The sequence below is a fragment of the Arvicola amphibius genome, chromosome 3 (assembly GCF_903992535.2).
Source record: "Arvicola amphibius chromosome 3, mArvAmp1.2, whole genome shotgun sequence".
NCBI classification, from domain to species: Eukaryota; Metazoa; Chordata; class Mammalia; order Rodentia; family Cricetidae; genus Arvicola; species Arvicola amphibius.
The window spans coordinates 108,814,492-108,841,081 of NC_052049.1; the positions used below are offsets into that span (position 1 = coordinate 108,814,492).

General features: G+C 45.6%; 1 protein-coding gene across 1 annotated transcript; it reads left to right on the top strand.

The window, feature by feature from the left end:
* The first annotated feature begins 6,446 nt into the window (after window positions 1-6,446).
* On the top strand, window positions 6,447-10,114 carry Bsx (brain specific homeobox). Its single transcript, XM_038321173.1, has 3 exons — window positions 6,447-6,708; window positions 8,637-8,833; window positions 9,875-10,114. The coding sequence occupies exons 1-3, from the start codon at window positions 6,447-6,449 to the stop codon at window positions 10,112-10,114; spliced, it is 699 nt and encodes a 232-aa protein (XP_038177101.1).
* Window positions 10,115-26,590: the final 16,476 nt, after the last annotated feature.

Sequence of the window (26,590 nt, forward strand, 5' to 3'; positions counted from 1 at the left end):
GCCCTGGCTGTCTTGGAATTCACTATGTAGACCAGGCTGGCCCTCAGACTCATAGAGATCTACTTGTTTCTCCCTCTGAAGTCCTGAGATTAAAGACATGTATGTTTCTACCTCTGGAGTCCTGGGATTAAAGCCACCACTCCTGGTTTGTTTTAATTTTATTGAACATTGTTTCTTCAGTATTTTCTCTTCTGTTTCCTATTTTAGGATTATATATCTTTGTGGTCATTGGAAAACAAATTCAATATTATCCCCTTAGAGTGACGAGATCTGTATTTCCTTTCTTTACCTAGTATCAACAAGAGTTAAAGGAATAAAAATGAACTTGGTTTAACAAACAGTGATGTCATTTCTTAATCATCAACTTACAAATAACTAAGCAATTTTAATAAAAAATGTACCAAATATCTTCCTCTAGGCATGAATCTCTTTTGGGAAATATTCACAAGTTCATCTCCCTTCCTAATTAAAGAATTTGAAAGGGTCTTATATACCAGAGACTTACTAACTATGAAAATAAGCACACATATGTAGTGATATTCCATTTGTATTTTAATAAATAAAGCTAACCTGAGGGTCAGAAAAACAAAACAACCAGGCTCTACCTCAGTCTGAAATAGTGATCCTGCCTCCAGGAATCTCTGAATGAGACTGTGTCTGTGAACTGTCTCCCCCTGTCTTATATTCCTCTGAAGGGCTGGAATTTAAGGCATGCACCACCCTGTTTCTATGGCAAACTAGTGTGGCTACTGGGATTGAAGACTGCCTGGTCTGTAAGGCTGACCAGTGGAGCTATTTTACTCTCTGATCTTCAGGCAAGCTTTATTCATTAAAATACAAATGAAATATCACTACACACAAATGACCATATAGCATACAAACCCAAATAAGTGAGAAACGTCTTTGGGCTAGAGAGATGGCTCAGCGTTCAGAGCACAAACTGTTCTTGCACAGAGCTAGTTTTGTTCCCAGCACCCACATAGCATGGTTCACAACTGCCTGTAACTAGGCCAAAGGATCTGATACCTCTGCCAGCCATGGGTTCTCTTAGTCAGTACCCATACACTGGCACATGCATAATTAAAAATAGTTAACTCTTTTTAAAAACAAGACCTATATAACTTAGTAATATGGTTAGCAGTTTGTCTTGTGAAAGCTGTTTACATAACTCAGCTGTATTTTTGAGACAGCGCCTCATTAAACCCAGGCTGGTCTCAAGCTCCCTAACTATCTGAGGCTGGCCTTAAAGTTCCCAGCCCTTCAGTCACCACCTCCTAAATGCTGAATTATAAGCCTGCACCATCACGCCTAGCATAATAGGGTATATAAATATATAAAAGGTTTTTAGTTTGTTTGTTTGGTTTGTTTTTTAAGACAGGGTTTCTCTGTGTAGTCCTGGCTGTCCTGGAACTTGCTCTGTAGACCAGGCTAACCTCAAACTCACAGAGATCTGCCTGCCTCTGCATCCCGAGTGCTGGGAATAAAAGCGGGTGCCACCACTGCCTGACTTTTTTAAACTTATCACCCCAACCACCCACATAGTAATATATTTGGGTATTCTTTTCAGTCTGATGGAGAAATGTAGAGTTAGTAAGAGATACGTTAAAGGCCATTCTCGTTCCGTTGTGTATCTTTCAGAGAGTTAAGAAATGACATCCGCTTTCTCACATTTGAAACTGAATTCTCTCTTCCAAGTTCCCCTTTTTAATAGATCATGAAGTGTGTTTTAATTTGAGATAGCCAAAGACAGCATTGAGAACTTCAGGAGAGAAACGGAAGCTCTTAGCCTTGCAGATCACCCCACCTCCGAATGATCAACCAGGGTGGATTTAGTCCTTGCCACATTAGAAATGCCGGGTTCTCAATATCACATCTTTGAATGTGTGTCTCATGAGGGTACACATCCTAATTTCCTGTAGAAAAGCATTTGTTTTGAAGATGCATTTGCTAGAAGCAGCCAGCGACTCCTGTTCTTTTTTGTAGAAGTGTCATCCACTTTGGTAGTGCTTAAAATAAAGTACCCAGACAGAAAGTAGTCTGAAACAGACAACAAGCAATACAATACAAACTGTTACGAGTAAAGTGTGTTACTCAGATCCTGCTCAAATACATGTCCCCTTTATTTTGAAGACAACTTGGCTAATGGAACCAGTCCTTCCTTTGATCATCAATAGGGGCCATCTTTTGGGGAAACTAAGTCCCACCTCAGCTGGCAGTTTTAGATGAGGCTGACATAAAAGAGAGGGCCTGGCTAATTATCTAGTCCCTGAAAAGCATGTCTTTTCTCTCTTTAAATTAACGATTCTCCAGCTAAAACCCAAGCAAGAATGTCATTGACTCCTAGATGGGGGAGAGACGATCATTTGATCTGTAGTATTTACTGCTGTTGCTGTATTCTTTTATTCTGGGCAGCACATAGGATCTGGATTTGTGTCAGCCTTAGGGCTGCAGCTTTCTTGTCCTGAGTGACAGATTTTTTTTTGGCCAAGTGAGTGAGAATAAAATAAAATGAAATGAAATACAGATGCATTTATGAAACTTCCCAAGGCTTGGAGAAAGGAGCCTTTGACAGCAGAAATTAAACATAGCGGTGAACGGAGAAGGGAAAACCTTGAGCGTGTGTTGGGCTGGTTGCAGCAACTGCTTTTTATTTTTCCCACGTGTCAGTCTACATTTGGAAGAAGTAAAAGAGGGGGTGGTGGTGAACTATAGGGGTGCTGCGCAATACAGGAGCCTCAAACCCAGCGTGGCTACCGAGCCCTTGAAAGAGCTAGTGTGAGCTGAGATGTGCAGGAAATGCCAACTACACACTCGGTTTAGTGGGAAGCCTGGCACGGTGCCTGTAATCCCGGAACTAGTGAGGATCAAGAGTTCAAGGTCATTCTTGGCTGCGTATTGAATTCAAAACCAATCTAGACTACTACACGAGACCCTGCCTAAAGAACAAACAAAACTTTAGTATGATAAAGTATGCAAATAGTATTTATATTGATCATGCATTGAATATTAATATTTGGGGTATCTTGGGACTAAATACAGTACACAAATATCTCCCTGTTTTAATTTTTTTTTTAAATTGGGATTTCTCTGTATATCTCTGGTTGTCCTGGAACCCGCTGTGCAGACCAGGTTAGTCTCAAAAGCCCTGAACTGCCTGCCTTTGTTTCCCTGGTACTCGGATTAAGGTCTTAAAGGCGGGGTACCACCAGGCCTGGTTTTAAAATTTTACGAGTAGAATTTTAAATGGTCTGTGTGGGTCACACTCTATTACTGACGAGCACTGTTCTAGGTTTCGGGGTTAGACTAGACCATGACACATCTGTTGTTTTTTGGGGGGGAGGGGTTGTTGCTGTTGTTTTAAAGAGATATTGTTTCCCTGCGGCTTGTAATCCTTACCCCCTATCTAAAATCTAACGCTGACTTAGTTACCCAGGCTGTCCTGGGCCCGAGAGGGGTGGAGTTGGAAGGTAGGGAACGATGCGCGTGTAATTGAGCTGCCAACTGCAATATGCACTCCCTTACCTTAGAACAGCCGGGACTGAGACCTGGAAGGATTGGATACCCTGTGCCCTGCATTCACCCCAGAGCCCTTGTAGGACTGGACCAGAGCTGGTTTGGGTCATTCTAGCGTTTTCGCGGGGTTCTGCTCAAGGAATCCGGCCAATGGGAGAAACTTTAAGGCATTCCTTGCCTCAGGATTTCCTCTAGGACTTGGGACATAGCTCGGCCTAGAACCTGAGGCCAGGACGGGATCAGAAACCTATGAGGACCAACCATCCTCACGCAGTCCGCATCCGCGCTTCTCTTCCTTTGGCGCACTGGGCTGAGGCCCCACAGGGTCCCTGGCTGCAATGTGTCTGGAACCGGAGGAGAAAGGATCTCTGTCACGGATAAGGGTGGTGGCGGCACCGAGGATGCCTAGAGTCCTCAGGGTCTCTTTCGGTCCTGGCGTCTAGGGCGGTACTCATCCAGCCACCTAGCCTTGTTCGCTAGCGGCGCTAATCCGGTATGCTAAACGGGTAGGGAAAGACGCCAGCGCCCCAGGTGTTAGACCATTCCCGGCGACCGGGTTTCCGCTCTGGGCTCTAACTTCTTAGGTTCCTATCGCGACCTAAAGAGGCAGAGCCCGTACAGCCGGATTTCCGAGGAAAGCGTCTTTCAGTCTCTCTCCATGGGCAGCTCTGCTCTCGGTTAGCCTGGGCGTGAGCCTCCGCCGAAGCCGCCACCCTTTTCCCTATCGCAGCTTTTGTCCCAGGGAGAGCCTTAGCCTGAGCGGAGTCTATGTCAGGCCATAAAGGTAGTCTGACACCAAAGGACCAAAAGACCAAGAAGGCAGTCTACCACTCTTCTTTTCTCCTGCGATTCCTCGAGCACTCGGAGAGCTGTGTAAGGGAGAGTTCTCTGTGTAACCGCTCAAAGACTGGTACTCAAGGACGCTTCTATAATCCTATCCCCCAAGTGACATTCAGTGTGCAAGGTACAAGTTAGTCTCTGACCCAAGGAAGCTGAAAGCCCGCCCCCCGGAGGCCGGGCTAGGATCTGTACAGTGGCTGGAAACCCAGGTCAAGGATTGAAACTGACACCCACTAAAGTCTGATTGTATAGCTCCCATCCCATAATAGCCTGCCAGCCTTGTATTTGGAGACAGAACAGACTGAGATTCATTTACTACATGTGGATGACAGATATCCATTTGATACATTCACCCGAGAGTAGAGATCGATGGACTTCCATTGTGTGGACCGTCACCTCAGCGCCCTAACAAGATTTTTCTGCCTCTCCCTCAGTACCATAAATGATGACTCGGCCAGGACGAATGGTCAGGGAACTTCTGTCAACTCTACTGTCTCCCTTTCGGTGGTCATTTCCTCTTCCGCCTTCTCTTCCTACTATTACAAACTTTAAAACAGAAGTCGCCTCTCAGACAAAGAGACAGTTCCGACTTCATTTACATGCCTGCTTACCAATATCTTATCTCACTGTCTCCCTGCCACGCTTTCTTTGGCTTCCTCTCCTATCTGGTTACCATTGTGTCCGGGTGGAATAGGACACTTCCACTTCCTGGAGCCCTGAAGTTTGGGGCCTAATTGATTCTGGTAATTAATTTGTTCTACCTGCTAGATCAGATGGAAATCCTACTGCAGCGCCGGAGGATTAACACTTGACTTCGCAGCACCTCCTCTAATTATCTAATAGCATGGGTTGTGAGGACTCAGTCTCTGTTAAGACACTTTTGCTATTAGCAGTAGTGATTGGAATTGTGATGACGACTAGATATCAACAAATTAGAGCTTAAAAATTGGGAGATGGAAGAGAAGTGGCTTCTTTTAATTTCCCCGAGTTTAACATCAATAATTAGAGCAATTTTCAGAGATGCGAGCCCAAATGACTCCTGCTGTGCTGTAGATGATCACCTTAATTTTAGCAAATTGACTCCAGGGAAATAAATGTGACAGATTAGAAAAAGACAAACAGGGGGGAAAGGATTGGAAAGAAGAGTAAGGAAAGAGGCAGGGGAGAGAGACAGGGGATAAAATCTAAAAGAGAATGTGGCTGGAATGGGCGGTGTAGCAGAAACAGCAAAACAAAAACAAAAACAAAAAAACCAACCAACATTTGATTGAAGTGAAGAGCAGCATGGGAGGTGACAGCAAAGGTGACTGTGGGCAGATTTTAAACGACCGAGTCATTTGGGTGATAGATGTAGAACACCCCCACCTCTACCCCCATCCATCAATTTCCCTAAATTCCAGGTTAAGAATCTTTCATCGGCATCTTTATTCCCCTAAACAATCCAGTCATCCCTCCTGTCAATGTAACCCAACTCTAGCAGCTCCGCGTGGCAGCAGACAGTCCGGATCGTTGTTTCTCCACTTTTCTCCTCCTTTGTTACCCATTTCTGAAACTCTTTAAAAACCAAACAGGCCCAAATGCTTGAGTAAGTGCTTTATTCCTACGCTATTGGGACTCTTTGGGTATTCTTGTTTGTTAAACAACGGCGAAAAAATTTCACTTTCAGTCTTTTTAAAAGACGAACTACAACAGTTCTTGCAGGGGAGGGGCAGGAATTGGGGTCGAGAATCCTGCTAGGAACCGAACCCATTGAGCTCAGCGCTCCCTGCTTGGCCAGGCTCATTCAGCACCGCGGACAGATCCCCGCCCCGCCCCGAGCCCACCCCACCCTCCCCTCTGCCTCCGCAGCCTCGCTATTGGTTCTTTCGGCTCCCCTCTCCAAGCTGCCAATTCTCCAACACACAGAACCAACCTACCCAGGCGCTGGAGAGGCAAGAAGACAAGCACCGGGGATAGCCCAGGTCGGTAGAGCAGCCGAGATCTGAGCCTAGGCGGTCAGGAGCAGGTGCGGGCTTTCGACTAGGCCAGCTGCGAAGCAGTCTGCCTTCTACACTTTGTCCTGGCCCTCACCCTGTGACAAGGCGCTTGGCAAGATGAATCTCAACTTCACCTCCCCTCTCCATCCAGCATCTTCTCAGAGGCCCACGTCGTTTTTCATAGAGGACATTCTCCTACACAAGCCCAAGCCGCTGAGAGAGGTGGCCCCTGACCACTTTGCGAGCTCTCTGGCATCTAGGGTGCCTTTGCTAGACTATGGCTACCCCCTTATGCCCACACCCACCCTCCTCACCCCTCATGCCCATCACCCTCTGCATAAGGGGGACCACCATCATCCTTATTTCCTGACCACCTCGGGTAAGTATCAGAAGCCCCCAGGAGTGGGGAGAGACAGGGGGAGCTGGGTTTTGTTTGTTTATTTTGTTTTGTTTTAGCACAGCCCCCGGGGGACCAGATCTGGTGGGGTGGCCTCCCTCATTCTGCAAGAGTAGAAGGTTGGGGGCCTGTCTGAGAGAAGGAGAACTCCCCTGAGGCATACCAACTGAGGGGAATGATTCGTGGTTACTTCGCAGTTTTTATAACGGGACAGGGATTGTGTCTGGCTAGAGGCAGCTGGAGTGGATGGATGCCGTCATATTCCTGGTGGGGAGTGCTCAGTCTTACTCCACTCTTCCAGGCGAACTTGTTCATTTCTCAGCCCCCTCCCCAACTTCTTCCATCTCAGAAGGAGGTCCTCCATCATCTTGTCCCAGGGAATCCCCCTGAACTTTGCTGTGCAGAGACGGAAAAGGCTTCACTTGGCCAATTCTCTTTGGCTAGGTTGGGTCAGGAACGTTGGCCGGTTCTGCAGAGGACATGGAAGTGAGGGAGGGCTTGGGGGGTAGTCTGAGGAAAGAAGATTCAGACTGGCAGGAAAGGTTCACATCAGAAGAGAGTTGCAGCTCTTGAACCATCTTCGCTTCTAAGGTTCAACATTTAATTCATGGCCAGTCTGCTTGGCTTTCCTTCTTCTGGCCCAGTTTCTAGAGTAGCTGGAATCCGTTGTTAAAGTATTTCGGGTTTAGTGTTTGGCAAGGAGTGGGGACTGGGAAAGTAAGAGTGGGCCTGGCGATGCTGGGGAACATGCAGGTTCATTCGACCGTTCCTCTTAGGCTACATGCACACTTTCTTCCCTAACATTTTCGTTCCAGCTAGACTAGAAAAAAATTCTACTCCTGATGCTGAACACAATAGTAAATTCGCTCCAGTGGGAGCTGAGGGAAGGGGGCAGGCAATGTGTGAAATATGGGAGCTGGGATTCAGGAAAAAAGATGAAAAATGTTTGATTGTAAAAACCCACTCTCAAGCGCAAGCTTAGGAAGATTTTGAGGTTCCCATCGAGGTCTGCATTGCTCCCTGGCTTTGCCACATGAACTCTTCTCTCAGGGCTGGTATTGTCCAAAATCCGTGGTGCTAAAACAGCTTGGTAGATACTGGTGTCTGAGGACTGTATTCTTGGAGCATCTAAAACATTGAGTAAAGCTGAGAGGGTCGCGAAATGGAAGCATCCTCTTCTGATTACCAGAAAAAAGCTCTTCAGGTCTCCTGATTCGCGGAGCTTGAAGTCGGAGGGAAAAGCTTAGGGTCAGACTACACAGGGTCTCCAGGGCGACCCTGCCGCTGACAAGGAAATGTCGAGGGCGAGCGTCACAGTTTCTCTGGATAAGCGTTTTTTTGTTTTTTTTTTTTTTTTTTTTTTTTTTTTTTTTTTTTTTTTTTTTTTTTTTTTTTTTTTTTTTTTTGCGCTGTTTTGTTTGGTTGATGGAAAGGTAAGGGCGACCCGGGAAATGTGCTTTTCAGAGCTGAGAAGGCCAAGTCCTTTCTAGCCTACTGCACCCGACTAGTGTTGTAGAAGTCTGGCTAGAAGCGAGTGGACAGCTCCGGTACCATCGGACTTCCGCAAGAAAACTTTGCAAGGCCTAACAGATAACTGGATGCGCGCTGTGAGGAAGTCTCCCCAGGAAGATTTTTTTAAAAAAGCTCTCTGGATCTTTGCTCTATTTTTTCTTTTCTGTTTTACTTTTTTATTGTTTGTGTTTTGGGATGGTCTTCTAGGAAGATCTTCAAGAGCTATTTTACGATTCTCCTCCCCACTGTCCTAGAGTTATAGAGAGATTGGCTCCAGGAGCTTTGAGGCAAGTAGGAGATAGGTGTTCGGGAATGCTGGAGTGGAGTGGAACTGGGAGGCTGAAGTTACTTCCTGGGGATGCCGGTTCTGTCCAACAAACTGCTCTTGTCTCTGTTAGGGGTGCCGGTCCCGGCTCTGTTCCCGCACCCGCAGCATGCGGAGCTGCCGGGGAAGCACTGCCGCCGCCGCAAAGCTCGCACCGTGTTTTCCGACTCGCAGCTCTCCGGCCTGGAGAAAAGGTTTGAAATCCAGCGCTACCTGTCGACACCTGAGCGTGTGGAGCTGGCCACAGCCCTCAGCCTCTCCGAGACTCAGGTGGGCAGGAGAGGGGAGGAAGCCCCGTATTCTGCGTCCTGCTCTTCTCCCCTCAGCTCCGAGCAGTTCCAGAACCATGGAATAAAAATGTTCCTCTCCCTCTCCTTGCAGGTTATCCCCGAGACCCGACAGAATCTTTACCCAATTTTCACATTAGATTTATCTACCCGGTTCTATTGGGAGGAAAAATCACTTCGAGTGATTCGGCTGTTACCTCCAAGTTAATGGTTATTTCTATTTCTCTTCCAACTAAGCGGGTGACAAGCTGAGATAGAGGGTTCTTGTTTCTGGAGAAGCTTAAACAGTTTTTTTTTTTTTTTTTTTGCTTTGTTTTGTTTTGGAAAGGGTTTCCTCGTGTAGCCCAGGATGGCGCAAAGCCCCGTCTTTCTGCCTCAACCTCCGTGTGTGGATTACCAGCTTAGACTACCACTCTATGCTCCTTTACCCCTCTTCACTGCCCCCCCCCTATGTACTTATTTCAGCCCGTGGCATTCGCAGCTGCAAGTCTCCCGAGGTACCCCAGGGCTTGAGCACACCGCAGTTAAAGCGTCCGCTTTAGCTTTTCTCTTTTGTCCTGTTCATCCATCTCCCCCAGCCCCTTCCTTTATTCCTTCTCATGATCTTGCTGCGAAATCATTAGTCATTCAGAGCGGAGACTAATACTCTCTCCAAGGAAAACCACTCACTTCACTCCATTCTTGTCTTCTAGTCCACAGGGTCTGTTGGGCCCAGGATTCGGTTGTCTCCATCACAGGAGACAACCCTATTCACGCAGCACTTACCCTTATTAATTACTATTCACATCGCTGACCCTCATCACTATTCTGGGGCAATCTCTCTTGGAAGCCTTAGGTTCTCATTCAGTCTAAAACGATTAATGTGTGACTTTCCCCAAAGCGCAGGGGGACCATAGCGTTAGGACAGAATTAAATTCAGTAGACAGAGGGCCTTTTCACCTAAACGCTACCATTCGCCCAGGTCTTAGCTCTGTCACCATTTGTCTGAGGAATGATATGATTTTGTTTGTATCCCCTACACTAGGTGAAAACGTGGTTCCAGAACCGGCGGATGAAGCATAAAAAGCAGTTGAGGAAGACTCAAGACGAACCCAAAGCCGCAGACGGGCCTGAGAGCCCCGAGGGCAGCCCCCATGCCCCAGAGGCCGCGGTCGCCGACGCTCGGCTGAGTCTGCCCGCCGGCGCCTTCGTGCTTACTGAGCCGGAGGACGAGGTGGACATTGGGGACGAAGGCGAGATCAGCTCAGGGCCGCAGGTCCTCTGAATGGCCGCGCTGAGGATACCCGGGAGTGAAGGTCGCAGGGCCAGAGGAGGTCCTTGAGGGGCGGAAAGACTCGCCGAGACTCTAGACTCTATTCCAGCGGACCGGGCTGGAAGAAGGACAGACGCAGCCCATTCATCAACTTACAGCCGCTCGCGACCCATCCCCAAGCTTCCTCCCGAACCCCATCCTGTCCCCGCAGGGAATCACCAGTGTGATCGCTGGTTCGCGCGCCTGGCGTCTTCAGCGCCTGGCGTCTTCAGAGCCCGGTGTCGTAGCCCAAACTGGCACCCGGGCTCGCGGTTCAACAATTCGACAGAGCTTTCCTCCAGCTGCCAATACAGAACCTCTCCATTCTCATTTCTCAGCCAGTTGTCCCCTAGTTCTGTCACCCTGCACCCGCGCGCGTACAGTAGCTCTCCCTTAAGCAGTACCGTTGACTGCAGATGAAGGGACCAGGTGGCTGCGGTCATGCGGGGATCTAGGCAGAGCCACGCTGGATCCTTTAAACCTTCAGTGTCCCGACAGTGTTGTCGGAGACTTTTCACTATTTCTGCTCACACTCCTACCCGGACCCCACATCTCTAACTCAAATCCTTAGGCGATCCCCTTCTACGGATTGCGCTCCCATCCTTTTCCTTCCCGGTGGTCATCGGTGCGCTCGGTGTCCCGGGCGCTTGCGGCGCTGGTGGACCCCACATTTTCCCTCCCTCACAGAATCGTGGACAGAGAAAATCCACAGCTCAATTTCTGCTTCCTGAACTTGTTGCACTTGTCCCGCAACCCTTCCATGTCCCAAAGGTTACTGAGATTTTAAACGTGTTGTCTTCGGGTTGTTCATGGACGCGCTCACTTCGTGCAGTATTTTAGCAAGGCGTAGCCTGGCAAGGAGCACACTCTACAGCTTTCCGAATTAAGGCAAAAGGGGTTGTGGGCGCGCACCTGTGTGTGTGTGTGTGGGTGGGGGGAGCATTGAAGCTGTCGCTTGCCCCTCCACTCCTCTTCTTTGCCCCAGCAAAGTCTTCTATTCTCTTACTAGATCTGCAGTCTCTTTAGATAGCAAAGGACTTGCGGGGCAAAAATGGGAAAGAGCATGGGTTTCTGGAATTGTTCGTTGTCCGGCTCAACTAGCACGTCACCTCCCTTGTCTCAGACAGTTTCTTATAATCCCCCGGTAGCAATGACCTTAACTTAGCAGATTCCGTCTCCCCGACCCCGACTTTCCTGTTTTCAATCATTTGACTAATGAAGATTAATGAATCTCATCCAGGTGAAAAGGGTCACCTCAAACGGTATCTTGTCTCTGCGAACCGCGGACGGGATCACCGCCTTTGGGTATTTTGTAATGTGAAACTATGCTAATGAAGTATGTGAAGACCCTTCCCCGACTAGCAGCCGGGCAGGGAGGAGGACTTCGGTTTCGGGTCTGCCTTGGCTTCTGGTGATTTTTAGATTTAGTGAGTTCGGGAAGACTGGAAGGCAGGAATTTAGCAGGTGCCTTCCCCACCCTCAGGCGCAGAGATAAACAATGACCAAGATTGCAGTGGTTTAAGTTTGTGTTACAGTTAATCTTTTTTCCCCCAAGGAGGGGATGCATTTCCAAATTCCTCTAGGTGAAAGTTGAGTCTACGAATGTAACAAATGGAGAGACACTTTAAAAACAAAAACAAAACAAAACCAAGTGAACGAAAGAGCTTTACCCAGTCTGCATCGTTTAGGAGGCAAAGCTACCACTTAGATCTCAGCCTTTGGACTTTCGGGAGTGCCTGCTAGTCAAAGGAACTGTGAAGCACAGGTCAGGAAACGGAGGCTTGACAAAATTAAGAATGTATCCATGAAATTTGGGCTAGCTAACAGCTGAATGTGGATGCAGATCTTTGACTCTGTTCGACTCTGTTTCCTTCTTTTCCTATGCTCTTCCCTTTTGCTACTTTCTGGTAACAATGCCTGTCTTACAGTTTTCCCTGTAGCTTTATAAGAACATCATCCTCATTTCTTTAGTCTGTGAAGTTGTGGCTGATGATGATGCAAATCCAGGCTCAGAGTTCTCCACTTCTGTTCAGATAATGACCATATTTTTTTCAAACGCAGAGACTCTTCAGGCAAGACCCCTATTTCCAAACGGCATTTACAACCTTACAGAACCATTTAAAGGAAGTAGTTTACAGAAAATATGTTACAGTAACACACACGCACGCACACTTGCAAACACACACATAAACACACACACACACACACACACACACACCCCAAACAAAAACCAACCAACCAACCAAACCAACAAATTCTTGGGTTAGAGGAATGTGATTTGATAATAAGAGAAAGATAGCTCACACAATAACATGGAGCCAAAAGCCTAGGGGGGAAAAACTCAAATTGTTCTAGTCCTGAGCACAACAACTGCTAAGAATCTTAAAAAGTAATGGTAAAAAAAATACCATGTGGAGCTAGCTAGCTAGCTAGCTAGAGGGAAAGTTTAAATTAGTCGGTGAACACAAACTCAAAAGCATTGGGCATTTGTCTTTTCTGGCTTCAGAAAATCCTTGGGGATCAGAGTGAGAGCATTTCATGAGCTTTTGTCTTGAGGAAGCGGGTAAACAGGGAAGCTTCCAGTTTAAGAATAGCTCTTCCTGATTGGGCCACAGTCTGGAGTCCCAGGAACTGGGGTCTGATTCAGGAGCATCATCTGCTTAGGAAGATGTCACTTCCAGCTATCCTGACCTGGAATGGCTGGGAGGGGAAGAGCTCTGAATGCAACCAGACATAGGAGCAAGGCAGTTTTCTCACCAACCCCACCCCAGTCCTGGAATTGTAGGTAAACAAAGTGATGACAAAATGCTTGTCGCATCTGAGCATCGAATATACTACGATACTATGCTCTCCTCCTCACTCTCCTCGTCTCTCCTCTCACTCTACTGCCCTGCCTCTCACTCCTTTCTCTCCCTCTCCCTTCTCCCTCTCCCTCTCCCCTTCCTTCCTCTCCCTCCTGTCTTTCCCCCAGTCCTTCCTTTCTTCCAGATCAGTGATATTAAAAGACAGGCACAATTTAGTCTCAATTGAATGTAACATGGCAGCAATTTTTGCTTTTGACCTTCAAAACTGATCAAAGCCTCAATAAGCTGGAAAAGTATTTTGTCTGAATGGTCCGGGCTTTTGTCTCAACTCAGTTCCTCTTGTTAGTAAAGATCCTGCAAAACTACATGTGTTATATTGTAGAAAGACACATAGACCTGATTTTGAAGAGACAGAAGCATCTTTGAGTAGCTAAGGAAGGCAAATAATTTCTCATCTAATCCCAAATGGGAATGTCCCCCCCATATTTGTTCCCAAGACTCTGCTCCTGAAGGACTTGATTTCTGAGTTTCTGAGAGAGACTTTTAGCAAATATTTCTCAGCTTATTGTTAGCTGGCTGTCACACTAAGAAATACTTAACTTGAATGTATGACAGGGCTTAGCGAGGATTGGCTCTCTAAGAGGTAGCAATGGAGAGGCACACCAAATGGGTTCCTGGAGCTGAGAGAATCATTCTGTAAATATACCCTGTTGAAGCAGGGATTCCCTGGGTCTTCCCGAATTTGACTCAATCTACAAAATAATGAACTACTTGAGAAATACTTTAATTGCTATGTTTATTTTTCATGTTTTGGCCATCGCACTTCAAAGAGAACATTGACAAGCTAAAATTTACTGAGTGTGCAGGAGGCTAGCTAGTTATTGGCGTGTAAGACACAAATAAAGGACTAATAGCCAGCCTTTGGGCTGGTCAGAGGAAAGCTTTGCGGAGGTGTGGAGGGGGAGCTAGCTGTGGCAGCTGCAGCTGGAGGTGGAGCTACTCTGCCATGCTAAAGAAGAGGATGGGTCTAGGGACAAAAAGTCCACAAGCCACCAAGCACCTTCTCATTGGGAAGGTTTAGGCAAAGATTACAGACAAGTCCAGAGCACTTCTTAGTGTGGGCCTCTCTCTTTATTTATATAAAGCTGGGGTACATACATCCTCCCACTCCTCCTCCTGGGAATTGAACCCAGAGTCTCGTGCATTTTCGGCGGTGTACCACCACTGAGCTCCATCTCCGGCCCTTATGCGGCTCTTCATCATTAAGCTCTGACATGCTATCGTCTCTCGCAGGTTTCACGTTATTTAGATGGTCTGACATTTCATGAAGACTTCAGTTCTTGCATCCTAATTTAAACAAATAGATCCACAGCAATTAGAAGACTAGAGAGAAACAGGGAAGGGGGGGAGAATGAGTATTTTAATTCATTGAATTCTAATGCTTCATTTCTAGAAGGTAAATGACATCAACGTGTCATTTTACTAAGTTAAAGGCAATGGGACTCCCGGGAAGAAATTATCCCTGTTAGAGGACACATCTAATAACTTCTAGGCCCTTCGTTCGACACGTAATATGTGGGAGAAATCAAGTCTCAGATGCTCACAAAGGCAGAGTGGCAGGATTAAGAGTAGAACCTGCTTCCAGTGATATCGCACAAGCAACCAGGGTTGATATGGTAAAGCAACAGCAGGTCTGTGGGTCTTGTAGCTTGTGGATGAGAGAATTTTTGTAGCAATTTTAGATGTAAGAATTAAAAAGAAATAATATGATCCTAGAATGAATTTTCTGGGAGGTTCTCTGTTCCTTCACACTCTTGTCATTCAAGCCAAGGTGGGGCAAGAGCTTACTGGGCTAGTTCAGAAGATACTCCTTCATCTGATAGGATGAGTCAGGGCCTCATGTTTACACTTTTCCTTTAAAAAAAAAAAACACCTCACCTAATCCTCTAGTGTCGATGAGTCACTAGAGGCACACAGAGACACGCTCAGTGGCCTAAAGCTTGTTAGTTTGGGGAGTTGCACAGTTAATACAACTAGTTGATTAGAGAAAATGCTAGTAAATATTTACAAGTGAGATCAAAATTCAAAACGGCTCTCCTATGTTCCCACCAGCTTATTTTGTCGGTTGTTCATTTGAAATCAAGTCTCAGTACATAGATGAGGCTGGACTTGAGCTCAAGGTCCTCCTTTGCCAGCCTCCCAAGTTCAAGGACGACAAGCTTGCGTCCCATGCCCAGGGTACCAGATAACCGAGCCTCCATGATTTCATTTGGAGCTGTCCCTTTCTCTTGTGCTCTTCCTGTGGTATTGGAGAATCACAGGTGGAGCTGAGTCAGCATCACAGTCTTTGACTGGTGCGCCCCGTAAATGAGTTAGGAATGGTGAGCAAAGAGAGATAAGAGCTATGCAGACCTCCTATGACGTCTCAGCTGGACGAACACAGCAGACTGCACCTTAGGTCGGAACATATCAGTTATGAAGGCCGTGACGCCAGACTACACAGGATCTCAACCATTCATATGGTTCACGTTAAGTAGGCACTTGAGCTTCACCATGCCATTGCAAAGGATGTCTCAGAGGAGCTGTGTGCATGGCTCCATTGCACTTTGTCCTACTTTTTTGTGCTAGGAGAAGATTTGTATTCCCTGAAAGAAACATGGACCCAAAGGCTTCAGTGTAAATGGCTTGCTGGCATCAAGCCTTTTCCTTCTTTACCTTTCCTCACACCATTATGCTCTAGGATTTCAGTTATCTGGTTTGCTGACTGATAGGGAATAGAGAGAGGGAGGTTCAAATTCGTAGGAACCTTTTTAGTGACAAAGAATTACCTTTATTCTTCAACCTACTGAGAAAAAGCCAGAATTTATGTTCTGGCTGTATCGTTAAGGTGTCTTTCCCTTTTGAGCACAAAACTAAAAACAACCCCCTTCAAAAGCAGAAACAAAACTGGGCATAATGGTCCATATTTGCAATCCTAGCACTTGGGAGGTGGAGGCAAGAAGATAGGTAAGAAATTCAAGTTCATCTTTATCTTGACATAGTGAGTAAGAGGCCAGGCTGGGAGACACGAAACTCTTGTCTCAAAAATAAAATTGGGGATGGAAGAAGTGACGAGACCGATTTGTTGGGGCCAGAAAGATGGTTCTGCAGGTAAAGTATGTGCACACAAGCCTGAAGACCTGGGGTCCATCTCAGGAACACCTGTAAAGGTGGAAGGAGAGAAAAATCTCGCTCCCACCCCCTTCGGAAGAGTCCACTCTTCTTCCAGTGTCAAAGCAACTCCCTTCCCGATCACCCTGGGAGTTCCTTTCACTTCCTTCTGTTCTTCTTTCTCAAACTGTCTTCTTTCTTATTTTCCCTGTCTTGTTTGGGTTTTGTTTTGTATGCGGGACTGAGTTTCAAGCTTCAGTCAAGAGCTCTGCCATGGGGCTAATGTCTCTTGCTCTGGGGAACAAATCTATGGTGTTTTCTGAGAACTGGTGCCTGATGGGTAGAAGTACTGAAATCACCCTTGTCTAAGGTAAATCTTTATTCCAGTCCTATGGTTATGCGCACTTCTAAGTAGAAATAATTTGTGAGCATTTCTGAGTAATTCCTAATGCCTGATTCCACTGGCTCAGCTGCCAATTGCAATTGTTGATCCAAACCCATCTTCATGCGCGATTTCAGCTGTGCTGTTTCTCTGTAGCCTTTCTGGAAGCCAACAGGATCTTCTCTTTCCAAGCCAGTGTACCAAAGTTCAGTCATGTGTCTTGTTTCGGTTCGGTTTTCACCCACTCTTCCGCACACCCAGAAGACACTGTCGATCTGAAAACTCATTTTATCTTTCCGTTAGAAGCAGTTTTCTCGAGCTGTTGCTTTGATGGCCCTCTCTCCCCCTTTATTTTCTATTTGTTCCTTATCTAACGCCTGCGCTTTGGATTTTTACCCACTAGATTTCAGGCTCCACACTTTGTACTCTCTTTGCTTTATTTCTCTCCCTCCACGTTTTCATTCCGGTTTCTGGGGAAATTCCTTTCTGTTATTTTCTAACCTCATGCTTGAGTTGACTTCTGATGCTATGCTGTCCTGTCTTTAACCCATACGGGCTCTTTTAGGGCCCCCAGGTCTTCTTCTTCTTTTGAAAGGTGTCCTGTGTAATAAGCTCAGATGCACGGGATTTCTGCTACTCTCACCCTATTTAAAGTGAAAGATGAAGAACTTGATGAGAACCTAAGGGTACAGGTGCAGGAGCTGAGACCTTTATTATGGGAGGTTGAAGGACCCCTGAGGCCAGGATTTTTAGGTCTTTTTCTTTAAATTTGCTTATTTACTTGATGAGAGAGTCTCATGTAGCCTGAGCAGGGTAGGTTGCTGATGATGAATTTGATCTTCTAGTCCTCTTGTTTCTACCTCTGTGGCGCTGTTATAGGCACACACCACATGCCTATTATATGGCTCTGGAGAGATAATTAAGATCCTCGTGCATGTTTGTCACTCACTCTACCAACTGAGATATGTTCCTGCCCCCTAAAGTACAGTCAAAGCAACCCCAAGTTAATAATTTCCTCCCCTCTTTCGGTACTACGGATTGAACCTGGGGCCTCGGGTATGTTAGTGGATTGCTCTACCAACGAGTTACAGTCCCAGGGTTTTTTCTTGTTGGCCAGTCAGATTCCCTAGAGAAGAATTTTCTAAACTCTTCCTTCAAATGAAGTCTCAACGTTCTGAGAGCCCAGGGAAATGTCTCCGTGCAGCGCACCCATGCTTCCTGCTGACAGTGTGCACCGTCTCGTCAGAGCCAGTTGTTCCTCGCTCCATCGTCAGAAGGTGAACCATCTATTCCTGGGGCAGGGGAAAGCTGTTGCTTGGCTGCATGGAGAATGGAGGGTGACATAGGTCTACCTGCTTTTTACCCACATTTTTGTCCAGTCCTCATTTACCTCCTCATCTCCACTCAGTCTTCTTCTCCTTCTATCTTATCATTCTTTTAAAATATTTTTTAGTTTATATGTATGAGTGTTTTGCCTACATGTCTATATGTGCACAAGATGCATACAGAGCCCCCGAAGGCCAGGAGAGTAGGAATTACAGGTGGCTATGATCTGCTATATGGGTGCTGAGAACCAAACCCAAGTCCTTACAAGAACAGCAAGTAGTCTTAATTCAGGAGCACCTCTCTAGCTTCAGGCCTCATTCTGGAGGTGATTGACACCATCAGTTCTTGAGCATCCTTACTGTTTACTAAGGTTGACTCAGGGCTTTTCTCTGGGCTAGCTTAGAATTTACTACTTTTGGAGTTGGTCAGTTTTTCTTAAGTGTTCTGCGCATCTCTTTCCAGCTTTCAAAATTTCATTACTGCCATCATTCCTCCTCCTTGGGCCTTTTTAGAGTTCTTGTTTTGTATCAATTCCTCTGTGATTAAAATCTTCTATCCTGGAGGGATGCGCATCAAGATACAAGATGTTTACAGGCAGGCAAAACAACTCCATAGTCTAACATTCCACCCTTCAGGGAAGCTCCAGAAGACACTAACACCTCAGAATAGTTTCAGGAAGTCCCTGAAACTGAGGAGACTCACTTAGGCTCCTCCTTCAAGCATGCACAGAAGCATGTTCAAGACAGTTGGAAATCAGTTGCAGACACACTGCACTGTTTAGATGAAGTTCAGATTGAGCAGCCTGGAGGAAGCAAAGACAAGACAAGTGGATGAACTGTCTGGGAGAAACAAAGGTTAGCTGAGCTGCCTGGAAAAGGACCCACTGTGCTGCCTAAAACCTGGACCTAAAACCCTAAAACCTGTTGAGCTGCCTCTAGGCTGTGCTGTGTGCTCCAGTTCCCAGCTTTGAGAGATTTTACCCTCAATGGGGTGGGCTTTGGTGTTGTAGCTGTCTTTGAGTCACCTCTGTTCATGTAAATAACCCCTCACCCATATTCCTGTAAATAACTCCAATAAAATTTATTGGCTTGTCAAATTGGACTTTGGGAGTATCTGTACTTTGATCTGTTGCTAGTTTCTTCTCTGGGATAAGTGAACTTTTGTCCACATTTCATCTGGAAGAGTTTCACACAATTATTTCCTATGATTAATCTTGAAAATGAAATCAGATGTGTGTGTGTGTGTGTGTGTGTGTGTTTCCGACATGGGAGTTAGGAGGATGAGAACACAGAACTTAAGCACTGTGTCTGGGAAAGGCTCTGAATAGTTTCAGATGTTTGTAGAAATTACAAGGACTGGGCCAGCAACATAACTCAGTGGGTAAGGGTGCTTGATGAACTAAGTTCTAAACCCAGGTCTTACACTGTACACATTTATACACACACAAAATAAGCAAATGCTTTTAAAAATTCTCCAAGGGAAGGCACTTTTGCTACAGTTGGTTCTTTGCATTTGGATGATGGAGTCTGCATCTGTGGATCCAACCACCAACTGAAAACATTTGAAAAGCTATGTTTTCTGTGGGAACACATGAAGCCTCTGTTATCTTGTCGGTATTCTCCAACAGTGCAATCTGATAGCCATTTCCATAGCATTTGCCTTGTGTAATGATACTTAGAGCTAAGTTAAAGCACATGGAGGATGGATGGGTGTCACAAGCAAACACCAAGCCATTTTAATCAAGGGACTTGGCCAAACACAGAGTTCTCATATCTGTGGGGAGTCCTGGATCAGGTTCCCCTTGAATTCTGAAGGGTGGCCATGTAGCCTTTTTCTTGAATTGGGGTTAATTTAAAATCTAGGTATGCAGCCATGTGAAGAGAAGGGGAAAAATGAGAGAGAAAGAGAAGGCCAGACAGATGCACAGACAGACAGACAGATTCACTTGCATATGCAGGCTCTCAGGAGAATGAGATGAGCAGGACAAGCAGAATTGGAAGGTGACCAATTAAGACATTAAGTGTTTTGTGACACATGGACGCATCTGTATTTGGCTCCGATAACAAGGCCATCAGCTCATTTTCAGGGGGCTGCTGCCTTCTTCAGCTCAGTCCTCAGATCAAAGCCGAACTGTCCGTCTGCATTTTTCAGTCAGAATGGGGATGCTAATTTATACTCCTTAATGTCTGATGGTGAGAGACCCCTTCAATTAACTGAATTCTATAGCCAGCAAAATAAAAGGTATACAAAATAGAGGTGCAGGCTGGAAAAGCCGAAATTCTCATTAAATCCAAAGGTCCGGTATTCATTACCTCGTGCATCTGAGGCTAAACACTAAATATGGGGATCATCAAAGGAGATTTAATGGGTTAAATTGAGACTATAATCTAATTAAAATATTAGACACGGCTAAATAGTTCTTTGATATTCATCTAAAGCTTTCATTAAAAATAGGTGCTTGAGGTTTGTAACATAGGAGATTATCAATTTTAAGTAGGGACAACAAATTTAGGGACCTCATCTGCACCACTTCAAAGTGTCAGCATTGTGTGGGTGCAGGGAAAATGGGCATGGACCTCACTGCCAGGTGACAGAATAGGAAGGGGAGGTAGGGCCAGCCAGGCTTTAGCATCCTCATTTTGATCACTGGTTGGATGTCAAAGACTATAGTGAAATATTAAATAAGGAGAGAATTTGCCATAAAGGAAAAAAGTGGGCCCCAAATTATTCGCTGTAGAACTCTTCACCGAGTTTATTCAGAGAAACCTCTGAATAAAGCCCTTTCTCTGCATAGACAGGTTTTCAAAGGATGATTTTCTATTTTTATTGTTACATTGGCAGTATTTGTGCAAACTTGGGACCCATGGCTGGGGAGATGACTCTGTGGATAAGAGCACTTGCCCTGTAAGCGTGAGGCCCTGAGTTCAAATCTCCAGTACTCACATAAAAGGTCAAACATGACTGCCTGTGCCTGTGACCTCAGCGTTAGGAAGTAGAAACAGGCAGCTCCCCTGGGCTCACTGGCTAGGCAGATGGCCAAAAACAATGAGTTTCAGGGTCAATGAGAGAGCCTGGCTCAAGGAAATAAAGTGAGAAGCCACAGAGAAAGACACTGGATGTCTTGCTCTGACCTTTTGCATGTGTGCACGGATGTGCAGACACAAATTTCCACAAAGCTTGGAACAGCAACAACAAAGATCAATTCAAAAGCAGGCCAGGAGTCCCACGATCATGGCTGGCCTCTAGGAACTGACAAGTCAGTAAAAGAGTGGGCATGAAGTCTTAGGAGGGATGCCAAGGCCTTACTAAATACATTGGCCCAGAATTCCCCCATTGCTGCCGTCCTCTCAGCCTGTTAGAGTGATCTAATAGCAAAGACCATTTATCCAGCTTATTGAAAATTAATTACTTATGTGACCCAGGTTTGCAAGGGGGAAATAAAAAGGTAATGGAGAGGCAACATGAGACATAAACCTGTCTACCAAATTTTCCTGTCTTCATATTTTCTAAAGAGCCCTGCATTGCTCGATAGAGAGCTGAAAAAAAAATGCCTATTCGTTCTATGTCTTATCAAGTTTTGCAATGTATTGTTTTTATAACACTTTGGGAAGCCCCAATTTTCAGTTATTCTTCTGAACAAAATCCGGTCATCAACAGTGAAATATGGGGCTGTTTCAGCCTGTGGCATAATCTAGGGAATGAGATGGAAAGGTGAACAGTCTGCTATTACAAGCGGTTTGCTCAAGAAACTGGTATTTACCTTCTCCCAGTCCCTTTGTTTTGTTTTGTTTTTTTTTTTTTTTTTTTTTTTTTTTTTTTTTTTTTTGTTTTTTTTTTTTTTGGTTTTTTCGAGACAGGGTTTCTCTGTGGCTTTGGAGCCTGTCCTGGAACTAGCTCTTGTAGACCAGGCTGGTCTCGAACTCACAGAGATCCGCCTGCCTCTGCCTCCCGAGTGCTGGGATTAAAGGCGTGCGCCACCACCGCCTGGCTCTCCCAGTACCTTTGTGAGAAGGATGTATGCTGTTGCTAAAGGAAGCCACTGAGTAGAAGCGGACACTGTTCAGTGTGGAGGCTGTGGGGGAAGGGGACAGTTCTGAACACCGCTGGCTTTCAGTCATGCGGAGTGACTTCCCAGTAGAAATTTAAAAGCAGAATAAACTATATATAACTTTGAGTGATGTGTGTGTGTGTGTGCACATACGAAGATCAAGGGATGTATTGGGTATCTTCCTCAGTTGTTGTGGCTTCTCATTGAACATGGAGCTCAATGGCTCCACTGGACCGACTGTCCATTGAGCTCCAGGGCTTTGCCATTCTGTATCTCTCCCATCTCAACGGTGCTAGGGTTGCAGATGTGTGGGTACTGGAGATCCAAACCCAGACCCTCACTTTAGGACTGAGTCATCTCCCCTAGTCCTAAACGTACCTTTTTAAAGAGTGTCTATGTGGTGGTTTGAATAGAAATGGCCCTATAGACTCATATGTTTGAATGCTTGGCCCGTAGGAAGTGCACTATCAGGAGTTGTGGCTTTGTTGGAGTAGGTATGGCCTTGTTGCAGGAAGTGTGTCACTGTGGAGGAGGGCTTTGAGGACTTATGTGCTCAAGCTATACCGAGTGTGGGACAGTATTTCCCTGCTGCCTGTGGATCAAGATGTAGAACTCTCAGCTCCTTCTCCAGCACCAAGTCTCTGCATGCTGCCATGCTTCTTGCCATGAAAACAAGGGACTTGACCTCTGAAACTGTATGCTAGCCTCAATTAAATGTTTTCCTTTGTAACAGTTGCTGTGGTCATGGTGTCTCTTCACAGCAATAGAAACCCCAACAAAGACAGTCTGTTTCACCCTACTTGTCTCTTTAAAGTATAGAAATAGCTTTGTTTTGTTTGACATCATAGAACATTTTTTTATAATCACTGATGTGGTGAGTGACCACTGAGACCAGCAAAATCTGCCCCGAAGCAAAGACTTCACCTTGTCGCGACAGTTTTCAATCCTTTCCTTCCCGGGAAAATAACAAAAAAGTAGATGGAGCATTTGTGTACTTCTGTTTCTGCCCATTGGGAACCGAAACTATGAAACTATACAGAGCCTTAGGAGGGAGCTGCCCTATGCCTATGGATGCTTGAGAGTTGGCTGAAATGCATGTTAGGGAGCGGTAATCTTAAAAAGACCACACTGGAGACAGCAATTAAATCATGATACATACATCATGGTTGTGTATATGATCCACATGTATGTACCTTAGGGAGATTTAGTTAAGCTTGATACCTGCAGTCTGTCACCCAAATTCAATTTCCTTCCCTGCTATTTTTCAGTGAGTAATTAGAAAAGAAACCCCGTCTGAGGTGACCGAGTCTGCTATTGTGGGCTGTTTGCTGTCAACTCAGAGTTCTCAATTAGCTCCAGTGTTGTTATAATTACTGGACGTGTTTTCAAACAACTCCCAGTTAATAACTGTTGGGATGAAGAGTCATTTTCTCACTGTAGATGAGACTGTGCACGCTCATGCTTGCTGTGATGTTTTGACAATGATTCATTAACCAATAATAAGCCCCAATTGGACCCATTAGGCATCATTGCCTTTCCTGGGATTACCTTTTATTTTGTTCCTCGATACTGTCTTTTCTTGACTTGGTTTCTGGATAAGTCCCAAGAGACTCCTTACGGCACAAAACAATACCAAGAAGACAGCTGTCATTAAATTCAGCTACTTGTAAAAAATAAAAGGCTCCATGTAAGAGCCTGCTCTTGTGGAAACTTTAGAAAAAGCACGGTCAAAAAGGAGGCTGTGCTAAGGAGAAGGCTGGGGCTTAAAGAGCCTTTATCCGTACCAATTCACAGAGACCAGGCAGAATTATCTGTCCTACGCCTTTCAATGGCTCATATAACATCTGGTCAAAGGCATCCTCCCCAGGCCCCTGCTCTCTTCCTCATGATATCACTCAAGCCCAAATTTCCTTCCTTCCTTCCTTCCTCCCTTCCTCCTTTCCTTCCTTCCTTCCTTCCCTTCCTCCCTTCCCTCCCTCCCCTCCCTCCCTCCCTCCCCTCCTTCCCTCCCTCCCTCCCTCCCTCCCTCCCTCCTTCTTTCCTCTTTCCTTGTTTCTCTTCTTTTCTTCTAGTCCTCAACTGTCTTCTTTCGTCAAAATTCAAGGATTTCCTAGGTTGTGGTATTTTGTCAGTGTGTGTGTGTGTGTGTGTGTGTGTTAACGGCACAGTGTGCGTGTGGTCAGAGGATAACATTCAGGGGTCAGTTCCCTCCTTCCACCATGGGCTTCAGGGACTGAACCCAGGCTGCCAGGTTATTTGGCATGCGCCTTTACCTGCTAAGCCTCTTGCTGGCCCTCCAGCACAACAGAGGGTTTTGATGCTGTGTTGGTTCACACGGCTGACTTCCAATAGGCAGGTTCTTTTTTTCGAGTTTCTAAACAAATGCTATAAAATGAATCACTTGGGTTTATGAAATCAATAGTGTTCTGCTCACAGAAGGAAATGCAAAGCGTTTGTCCTTCACTGTGCTGACTCCTCTGCCTGGACCGTGGTGGCTTAGTGACATTCCATTGAACCTTGATGCCATGGATGACTTGAGGCCACATGAAGGGTCATTGAATTCTTTCTTTGACTTCAGCCCCAAACTTTCAGCAATGGTTTTATTTCTTTGGCTGAAGTATTTTAGATGTTAGTTGGCTCTCAGTAAGGACTTTTGATGTCCTAGGGCAGCGGTTCTCAGCTTTCGCAATGTGACCTAATGTGACCCTTTAATACAGTTTCTCATGTTGTGGTGACCCCCAACCATAAAATTGTTTTCGTTGCTACTTTTACAACTGTAGTTTTGCTACTTGTATGAAACACAATGTAAATATCTGATATGCAAACCCTGTGGAAAAGGGTCGTGATCTACAGGTTGAGAACCACCTTCCCAGGGTTTTATGTGCTGGGTGGTAAAGCTTGCCTCAGCTCAGTTCCTGGAGTGTGGAGGTGGAGGGAGGATTTGAAACTCATAACAACGTCCCATGTCCACAAGTAAATGAATTGCTCTACCATCAACTCTGTTTTAAGAGGACGTTTCTGGTGGGCAGCTTTTTCTCCTATCATGACTCGTGTAGCACACATACAACCCGAAAGAGAATTTCCAAAGCTGATCCTTAAACCACACGCACAGATTTGCCCTAGCTCATTAGAATGACTCATTTCTGGACATACTCTTGGAAGGACGCAATGTCCAGGAAGGAGGTAAACGCTAGTCCTTTGCTGTTGTGGCTGTTTTGATACAGACTCTTACAATTTAGATCAGGCTAGCCTCCAACTTGAAACACACTCCCACCCTCCCTGCCTCAACTTCCCGAGCGCTGAGATTATAAACATAGGTGATCGTTCCTGGTTTTTTAGTAATTTTAAGATTGATACTCTTACCTTCCTGGACTTAGGGGGAGTTGGGAGGACCTTGGACTTAACATAGTGAAGGGAACCCTGATGGCTCTTTGGCCTGGAGAGGGAGGGAGTGGGGGTATGGGTGGGAGGGAGGGGAGGGAAGGGGGAGGAGGAGGGGAGGAGATGGAAATCTTTAATAAAAAACAAGGAAAAAAAGATTGATACTCTTGATAATGCTTCAAAGGAGAAAAATGAGAGGATGACTATTTACATTCGTAGTAGACTCTGATGTGCATGCATCTGATAATATTTGATGATGTGGGAGAGTCTTCTGTTTGTGCTGATTTCAATAAAGAAACTGCCTTGGCCCATTTGATTGGCCAGCCCTTAGGTGGGCGGAGTAGACAGAACAGGAAGAAGGAAGTGAGGTAGATGGCTCAGTCAGATGCTACGCCTCTCCTAAGTTAGACAGACTGCCGCCGTGTCTCTCAGGGAGAGAGATGCGATGAAGCCAGCTGCCAGGTCAGAAGCGCTGAATATTTCCCGGTAAGACACCGCTCATGGTGTTACACAGATTATTAGATATGGGTTAGTCAAGATGTGAGTAAGAGGCTGAAAATAATGGGCCAGGCAGTATTTAAAAGAATACAATTTGTGTGTTGTTATTATGGGTGTAAAGCTAGCAGTGCAGGAGCCAGGAGGCCGGGAGTGGGCCGGAGGGAATGCAGCCCTTGCTCCCCACTACAATTTGAAGATAGCTACACAATGACACACGATGTCCAGGATATTCATAGCCATGGAGTTGATAATGGCTTTGACCATAGAGTCATTTGGGGTGGGTTTCCCCGGACTTGTAGGATCTGTGACTAATGTCTTAGTGTTCTGTTGGTATGAAATTAGGACCTTTTTTCTGTATTTCAATATGCATGTCTAGACATATCTTCAAATTTTCCACTTTTATGCAATAGACTTTTTGAAACTTGAAAGCCGAAGTATTACCTTCGTGACTAGGTCAGCTAAACTCATGTTAGGAAAAACTAAGTCTGTACACTCTGTCTTGGGCGGGTAGAGAAACACATGCAGACAAATTTATTTGGAGGGTCTTGTAAATTTTCCTGATGTGGAAGAAGGACAGAGGTAGTTAACAAACCAGAAGACCCAATGTAAACCAACGGCTTTATTGTCTAGCTCTCTATCAGTCCAAATTCTAAAAGATTTTAAAATAAATAATTATATGTATTTTCATATCCAGAATGTAAAACATGTCCCAGTGTCTGCCTGGGCCCCACACTAACTTCTGCACAGAGCAGACAAAGGCGGCCGGCAAGTGACAGTGCCTGGTGACCACTCAGTGTAGATGGATTGTTTCATTTCTCCGTGTCTCTTTCATGGCAGTTCTGATCCCCACCAAATGCTGT